Below are 9,601 nucleotides of genomic sequence, written 5' to 3'. Positions count from 1 at the left end.
CAGCCAAGACAGCTAGGAAAAGACACCCTCAAATGGTTATCAAACGTTGTACAATAGAACTGTACTTTAATTTACATTTATATTCTTAATTATAAAAATTGGCCATTTTCTATTTCAAAATTAATTTAATAGTGTTCTTCCTTTTCTCATATTATTTAATATTTTTTCTCATCTACTTCATTCATGTAAGTAATCCGTAACAGAAATACCTTACATTACTATGTTAGATAAAATTCATTACAGTAACTATAGCTTAAAAGGCAACAACCCTTGTCTTATTTTTGACCAATAAATTATTTTCAAAATATAATTGGTAATAATCCCTGCTTTCACCTAGTGTATAGCAAGTCTTAACTGAATGTTTACGGAGAAATACAGATCATATGTATGTTATCTTTTCTGTATTAAGTAAAAGACAATTTGGCACAGCAAAATAAAGTATCTATCTTCTGAGCAGGAAAGTATGTCTTTTCACAATTTAACTCACACAGAAAACTTTAAAAAATAAACATCCTTTATTTTCATAGTTAGATTTAAGTTTTTACAGAAATATTTCTCTCTCAAACTGTTAAGTGTTAACCCTCTGAAGTAATTTTGGTTCTAACAAATATCTGGATAATCTTTTTTCGTATCTCCTTGGTCTTGACAGTATAAACTATGGGGTTTAGCACAGGGGGGACAAGAAGGTAGGCATTGGCCATAAGGGCATGAGTCAGTGGTGACAAGTGCTTCCCAAAGCGATGGATGACCGATACTCCAATCAATGGCACATAGAAAATAAGTACAGCACAGATATGGGAAACACAAGTGTTGAGAGCCTTCAGCCGGCCCTCCCCGGAGGCTATGGCCATCACCGTGCGGAGTATGAACACGTAGGAGAAGAGGATGGAGAGGGAGTCAGAACCCTTGGTAAAGATGACAGCTATGAGGCCATAGAGACTGTTGACACGCGTGCTGGCGCAGGCAAGGCGCATGACGTCTTGATGGAGGCAGAAGGAGTGAGAAAGGATGTTGGAGCGATAAAACGGAAGCCTCTTGATGAGAAAAGGCACAGGGAAGACCACGCAGACTGCTCTTGACAAGATGAGTATCCCTATTTTACAGACCACACCACTGGTTAAAATGGTGCCGTATCTGAGAGGACTCCAGATGGCTATAAGACGATCAATGGCCATTGCGACTAGCACTCCTGACTCGATGGCTGAGAAGGTGTGAATGAAGTACATCTGAGTAAGACAACCATCAAAAGTGATGAATTTGTAGTTAAACCAGAATATGCCGAGCACAGAGGGCAGAGTACAGAGGGTGAGCCCCATATCCGCAAACGCCAGCATACACAAAAAGTAGTACATAGGAATGTGCAGAGATGACTCAGATTTGATTGTAGAGATGATAATACCATTGCCAAAGAGAGCAGTGACATATATTGCACCCAGTGGGAATGCCATCCAGTAGTACTTCTGCTCAAGTCCGGGGATTCCAGTTAAGACAAAGTAAGGGTGCTGGAATTGGGAGTGGTTATGGTCTGCCATGAAGCCAACATACAGGTATGGAGAGGAACTTTGAGAATACTGAGAAGCTGTTTCCTAAAAATAAATGGTGGGGTTTATTGGTGTGTTACAATCTGACCTCCCTAGGAGTGCAGCCTTTTTATTTCCTCATGAGTGTGAGTGTGGAGAACTGGAAATTACCGCTCTAAGGAAGATACTGTTTGAAGACATTTCTAATGGTCCATGGAAAAATAACTCACTCAGGAATACATCAGCCACGGTTAGCTTAAGAACACAGTATACTACTAATCTATAAAGAAAGAATTTCCCCTTTCCTATCATTTCTTCCTCATTAATATTGTTTATGTCCACTAATCAGCATCTGAGGAGGTAGGCCATCTTTCAACCTTAAGACACAGTTTTCTTTATTAACTGATTAGATTCAAGTTTACTAAGGAGCTGAGAAACACACATAATCAGACCCCAGATCCCCCTGTGCAATCTCTATGTGAATCACACCTGGTGCTATTCAGTGCCTGCGACTGATCAAGGATAATTACAGAGGACAATTCTAATGATGGCAGTATAAACTATGAAATTCCAATTTGTCACAATGATTGCCACTCCCACCAGCCCCCCTCCTTGGGCTTAGGGCTCTTAAAGCACCTAGTTTATATTTGTATATTTCTACTCAAAGCATGTTTCTTCGTTCTTCAGAGTCTGGATATAAGCACAGATTTGTCCTGAATCCAAATACTTTAGCCACATGAAACATTAAAATGAACATATTTGTCTCTTCTAAATTGTTGAGATATTAACAAAAGGCAGAGTAAACCATGATTGTGGACGCAACAGCAAAGTCCTTTCCACAGTAAGCTATCAATGCAGAGTACAGTGGGTCTCCCCTAAAGGTCCTATCCTATTACAGTTTCCTATTTCTAAGGCATGTTTATCAAATAACACACCCTGAATGGGGGACAGGCACAGTCACCTTAATGGAAATCTGTAGTTTAGGTTTATATTACCTATATTACATATACATATTATATGTAATATAATATATATATAATATATATTGAAAAAGTCATGGTATGCTTCTCAGCCAGAGGAGCCTGAGTACCTTATGAGAGTGAAAATTGTTATCAGACAAAGTGCCTGTGATACAGAGTGATGATAAAAGGAGCTTTAAGAGGCAGCAAAAAAAAAGTGCGGTAAGCAGGGCAAAGAAAGGGAGGGGAAAGAAAACAGAAATTACAAGAACAGTAGAGACAGAAAGTGATGCACTTAGTAGTTTATTAATTGATATCATTCTTTCATTCATTTAGGAGCAAAACTTCCATAAGACTAAGAGATAAGGATCTCCAAAGCCTTGTTGAGAATTACAGTTAAGGGCCCGGAGGAATCACAGACTCAGAAAAGCCACAGTCACTGGAATTTTTGGCAGGTACTCTTTTGACAAAAATCTTCAAGACTTGCTATTTACCTAAATTACATAAGATTTAGAAAACAGATGGAATGCAGCTGTGTGCTCTGAAGATTGTACTGTTGGACCCATAGCTTTGTCAAGGGTGGTTTGGTGGAAGAGGCACCAGGCCATGTAAACATTCTGCACCGGCACCTTAGGCTCCACTAGTCCTTCAGCCTCATCTGCACATAGATCGGAGAAGCAGATGGAATGCCCTGTGTTAGCAGAGAAGCCACAAAAATGAACTTTAATTTTCTATAAAGTAGTAAGTAACTTCTGGGATTCTAGGCATTCCTGGGTATTGTTTGAAAATAGACTATGGTGAGGATTAAAATTAAAAGGAGAAATTTATCCTTCATTTTTCTAGATGTATAAAGGGCAGATAAGACAGAAGAAATAAGAATAAAATAAAACCCTCTCCCATAGATTAATTTAGCCACCCTCACTTGATAAAACTGTGAATGCCCAGCACAAGAATAGAAATTTCCAAATATAAAAATAAACACAACATAATCCATAGGTGACACTTATCTTCTGCCAACATTAACTGCATGGCTGAAATCCATTGCTTCAAAGTCAGTGTGTTCACTCTGGAAGATGGTCTGTATCCCCCACCTATATCACTACATTACAGAAGGTCAGTTTCACCTTTCCCTGAATGCAGATGTGAGTGAGAAAGAGAACTAGCAGATGTGAATAGGAAAGAGAATGCACAAGGTACGGGCTGTTCTCGTTGAGAAATCAAAGCTAAGAGAGAAAGATAAAGGGGACTCTCAAGGATGCTTCTGTAGAGCTGTCTTAAATCTTCTTCCCATGACCAGATTTATCTTCTTGTTTTTCTCTCACACTTACCTGACTCTTGAGTAAACCCTAACTAGATAAAGATGTTAAATAGCACAGTGGAGGTTCACCTGGCAAAACTTGCCATGACACCATTAGGATTTTTATGTACTGGCAAACACCAACAGTCTTCCCTTTACTGTGTCATGGAGATTCTTGAAGATCCCCTGGGCTTCCAAATCAGAGATCCCTCTAGGGCAACTAAACCACTCTTAGCAACTTAGATCTTTAAAAAATAAGATAATGCTGATGGCACTACTAAGAAAGCAGGTAGGGGAGTTCCAGAACTTGATTGCTACCCCATGACATCTTTTCATGGCCAGTGTAGGCATCTCATGATTTCCATGAAATGAACAAATAGTATTTACTTTTATTTATCCCAAAATGCATCCAAATTTTTAAAAAATTCAAAGAAAAACACTTTTACTATTACCCCATATGAAAAAAAATTCCAAAGTTATAATGATTTTCTCATTTTTTTCTTATTTTTTACCTTCATTTTTTCAGTCATTTATACCCATGTAAATCTAGTCATAAGTCATGATCCTTATAAAGGGCAAGCAAGAGGACATTTGGGAAGTCATTGATCAATGCCTCCATCAATCAAGAGAGAATGAATTCTACAATATACAATTAATCACTTCAGATAATAATAACAAAAGAGTAACATATCAACGTATCATAATAAACAGTGTACTCTATAATATTATTTGTTGAACTTATTCATAGTTTAGTCATTCATATAAATAGATCTTTATAAATTTGGTAAGTAGATTGTCCTCTTCTTCATAAAAGATCGCTTAAGAAGAGGCCCAGACTTGGTGAATTTGTAGGAATTAAATTACAGAAATAACACAGTACAGAAATAACAGAGAAGATGCCGTTTTTGACCAAAGTGTATTCTTGTGTCATGAGATCTTAAAGGGCAGAGAGAAATGATGACCAAAAATGAAGGTCATGCACTGAGCCCAGCTCCACACCTACTGTTCTATCTGCATGTTAGTTTCAGATTTGTTCATCATTGATGTATACATTCTCTGAATCCCAGAGTCCCTCAGAATGCATGTTAGTTCTATCTGCATGTTAGTTCCACATTTGTTCAGCATTGATGTATATATTCTCTGAATCCCAGAGTCCCTCAGAATGTTGTTTCCAGACTCAAAGTTCTCTGCATCGCAGAGTCATGATTATCAAGCTAAGAATATGAAGAAGAACCCTGCTCTGCTTGCTCTTAGTAAATATGCTATCTTGCAATCCAGCTGTGCTGCTAATCAGTTTTTCTCATTCCAGCCACATAAGTGTTGGTATAATTGAATAATCATAATTTTATTTTAAATGCTTAACCAATGTTATTTTATTACTTATCTAAGTCAATCAAGTGCATCTCTATGGAATCTAATTTCTGTTGTCTTTCTGTCATGCCATATCAGCACAAGTATAAAACTTCAACACACATCACCACATCATTTTTAGTTTAATATATTGATTAATAAAAACACAGCTCTCTATCCACTTTCTCCTCTTTCTCTATCCTCTAGACCAAAGGTTCTAAACCTCTTGAAAGACTCTAAATGCATTTGTAAGCCCCTTCAACCCTAAGACATTCTTCTAAAACCTTACACTCACTCTCTCTTGGAAACAGGACAGTCACCTACACACACACACACACACACATGCTGGACTGGTCATTCTCCTGTGTCCTTGTGAATAATCTTTAAACATAACTCCATTCTGGCAGTTGAGGCAAAGACAACCCACAGATGTTGACTCAGTTCCTGATGTATTGATTTAATCACTGGACCAAGGTCAGGATGGCCCACAGATGCTTCCCTTATCTCACCTGACCACACAGCTATTCTCCTGCCCTGGAATAGACCAATCACTGCTAGTAACCCTTTGAATAAGCCAATCCAATAAATTGGAAAACAACCTTCAGGTACCCCCCTTGTGTCTGTGGTTTTTCGCTTTAAAAGATGTACTGTAACAGCTATCGGATGTCCTTCATATCCTGAACCTGAAGGGCCCTGTCATGACAGAATAAAAATCCTCTTGCTTTTGCACCAATTGAGGTTGTGTTTGTGGTGTCTGGAGCAACTCCTCCCTGATGTTTGGACTTCTAGTCCAACACTGTAAGTCACAACCCCTTAGAGGCTGAATGACCCTTTCACGCAGATTACCTCAGATTACAGCAGCAAATTTAACCTTATGAAGTATAAATGAATGTAATTTTATATTTGGGGATTACCACAACATGTGGAGCAATATTGAAGGGTTACAGTATTAGGAAGATTAAGAGTCAATGCTCTAGACCCAATCTCTCAGTCTCAGCCATAGTGTTGCAACAGATTCCCAGATGCAGCCTCCCTTCCCTCTCCCACATCTCTTGAGAGCCCCAGGGGCCACCTTCTCCTAATCTCCCTCCCTCATTGCTGTGTCCCAGCCACCAACTCTAGTAGGTACACACTGTTAGGACATGCCTACCAGGAAACCAGGTAGGCTACCCACAGACCTTGTCTTCTTTCTCTGTTCCTCCAAACCCAGTCAGCCTCTATTCCCTCATGCCCACATCTCTGTGGATACCACAGGCCACCCCTTCTTTTTTTACTGATTTTTATTGAGCTCTAGATTTTTCTCTGCTCCTCTCCCTGCTTCTTCCCTCCCCTCTTCAACCTTCTCCCAAAGTCCTCATGCTCCCAATTTACTCAGGAGATCTTGTCTTTTTCTACTTTCCATGTAGATTAGATCTATGGAAGTCTCTCTTAGTGTCCTCATTGTTGTCTAAGTTCTCTGGGATTGTGGTTTGTAGGCTGGTGGGGTTTTTTTGCTTTATGTTTAAAAACCACTTATGAGTGAGTACATGTGATAACTGTCTTTCTGTGTCTGGGTTACTTCAATCATAATATTTTCTAGCTCCATCCATTATCCTGCAAAATTCAAGATGTCGTTATTTTTTTCTGCTGTGTAGTAGTCCATTGTATGAATGTATCATATTTTCATTATCCATTCTTCAGTTGAGGGGCATTTAGGTGGCCACCCCCTTCTAACCTCCCTTACCTACTAGTCCCTGTATCCCAGCCATCACAGCAGCTGAGCAGATGAGTAGAACAGGCAGCACATAGCCATCACACTCTCCAAAACTCTAGAGAAGAAACAGAAAACAAGAAACAAAACACACACTCAACAAAAACAAATCCAGAAATCAAACCTAGACCTATAGTTATCCTAAGCCCAGATTCCTGGTTGCTAGCGTAAAAGCAATCAATGACAGACAGGGCAGTATGTCTCTACTGGAACCAAGCTATCCCACTACAGCAGGCCATGAATATTCCAGCATAACTGAAGCACAAGGAAAAGATATGATGACGATAGTGGTCCTTAAGGAGGAAGTAAATACCTTAATGAAATCCAGGGAAACACAAACAAAAAATTGAAGAATATAAAGCAACCTCTTTTAAAAACCCAAGAAAACACAAAAATTAGAGGAAGAGAAAAAAAAAAAAAACAAAGTTAGAAGAAAAGGAATAGATCAGTCCAAGACCTGAAAGTAGAAAGAGACAATAAAGACAACGCAAACTGAGGGAATTCTCTTTTCTTTTTTAATTTATTCTTCTCCCATATATCACATATCAACTACAGTTTCCACTCCCTCCTCTCCTCCCAGTCCCTTCCTCCTACCTCCCCTCTTCCCCAGATCGATTCCCCCTCTACTTCCCTTTAGAAAAGGTCAGGCCTCTCAGGGATATCAGCCAAACATGGCATATCATGTTACAATAAAACTAGGCAAATCCCCTCCCTCATATTACAGCTAGAAGAAGCAACACCATAGAAGAAAAAGGATCCCAAACACAGGCCAGAATCAGAGACAGTCCCTGCACCCACTGTTAGGTGCCCCATAAGAACACCAAGCTACAGGAGAAATCAAAAATTGTTTTATTGACTTTTTGTCAGTTTGTGTTTGGTTCTATCCTAGGTCTCTGGGCTACCTGGCCACTGATTCCTGGCCATCCAGGAAGTGCCAGTCATGGGCTCACTCTCATGGCATGGCTCTTATGTTGGACCAGTCATTGGTTGGCCATTCACACAAGCTCTAACCTAGATGTCCCTCAACCAAAGAATGGATAAAAAAATGAGGTACATATTTTTGTAATGACACCATGAAATTTGTAGGCAAATGGATGGAACTAGAAAAAAGTAATCCTGAATGAGGTAGCCCAGACCCAGAAAGACAAACATGGTATGTATTTACTTAAAGTGGAGATTAGATGCAAAAATAAAGGATAATCATCTACAATCTACAGACCTAAAGAGACTAAGTAGCAAGGAGGGATCAAGAGAGAACACATGGACGTCCATGGGAAGGGAAAATAGAACAGACTTTATGAGTGGACTAGGGGTAAGTGGGAACGGGAACAGGAGGGATCAAGTGGGGTGTGGGGAAATAGAGCACTGGGAGAGATAACTGGAATTGGGGGCATTTCACAGGTGGTGTAGAAATCTAGTGCAATGAAAACTCCTAGGAGTCCATGAGGGCAACCCTAGTGAAGACTCCTAGTAATGGAAGAGATGGAGACTGAACCTGCTGCCTTCTGTAACCTTTTGTAGGCAAGACTTCCAGTAGAGGGACTGGAACACCGAACCAGCCACAAAACCGTTGACTCACAATTTGTCTGTCTGAAAGATGTGCTGTGATGAATGTGGCACAAAACTGAGGGAACTTTGGAAATAAAAATTTGGGAACGTAAACAGCACCACAGAGGCAAGTTTCACCAAGAGAATACAAGCAGTAGAAGAAGAATCTCAGACACTGAGAACATTTCACCCAAACACAAACTAATCCATGTTCTTCTCAGTACCTCATGGAAATTTCTCCAAAAATGACCCATACTCAGACACAAAGCCAGTCTCAACATACAGAAGAAATTTAAAATAATTATTTGCCTCCTGAGAACACCACAAATTAAAGTTGGATATCAACAACAAAACAGCAGGAAGTCTACAAGCTCATAGAAACTGAATAGCTCTCTACTGGATGAAAAACGGGTCAAGACAGAAATAAAGCTAGAAATCAAAACATTCCCAGAATTGAATGCAAATGAGTACACATCATACCCATACTTATGGGACACAATGAAATCTGGGCTAAAATGAAAGTTTATAGCACAAAGGGCCTACATTAAAAGATTAGAGAGATCTCCTCCTAGATAAACTGGGAGGGAGAGTAGAAGGGATGGGATGAGAAGGCTGAGTTTGGGGAGGCACAGAGGGAGAGAGCAATGGAAGAGATATCAGGATAGAGAGAGTCATTATGGGGTTAGGAAGAAACCTGGAGCTAGGGAAATTCCCAGAAACTCAGAGATTGGCCAAGTGTTTGCTTTGGATCTCTGCATCTACTTCCACCAGGTACTGGATGAAGGTTCCATGGAGACAATTAGGGTAGTCACCAATCTGACTAGAGTTCAGGCATCCTCTCCACTATTGCTAGGAGTCTTAGCTTCCTTGTGAATTTCTGGGAGTTTCCCTTCCCTCTACTCCCCCTGCCCCCAGTTTATTGAGTATATCTCACATATATCCTTTTCCCAGTGAGATCCATGCATCACTCTTAGGGTCCTCCCTGTTACCTAGCCTTGTTACCTAGCTTCTCTGGGGTTGAGAACTGTAGCCTGATTATCCTTTGCTTTGCATCTAATATCCACTTATGAGTGAGTACATACCATGTTTGCTTTCTGGGTCTGGGTTACCTCACTCAGGGTGATTTTTTTTTACTTCCATCTATTTGCCTCCAAATTTCATTATGCCACTGTTTTTT

The 9,601-nt window shown here is 39.8% G+C and overlaps 1 protein-coding gene across 1 annotated transcript; it reads right to left on the bottom strand.

The window, feature by feature from the left end:
- Nucleotides 1-575: 575 nt before the first annotated feature.
- Nucleotides 576-1,532, bottom strand: LOC119807842 (olfactory receptor 51H1-like). The gene has a single exon (XM_038320048.1). It carries the CDS (start codon nucleotides 1,530-1,532, stop codon nucleotides 576-578), a length of 957 nt encoding a protein of 318 aa, XP_038175976.1.
- Between the last annotated feature and the right edge of the window lie 8,069 nt (nucleotides 1,533-9,601).

This window comes from Arvicola amphibius, chromosome 1, assembly GCF_903992535.2.
Source record: "Arvicola amphibius chromosome 1, mArvAmp1.2, whole genome shotgun sequence".
Taxonomy (NCBI): Eukaryota; Metazoa; Chordata; class Mammalia; order Rodentia; family Cricetidae; genus Arvicola; species Arvicola amphibius.
This window is presented reverse-complemented; position numbering and strand designations above follow the sequence as displayed.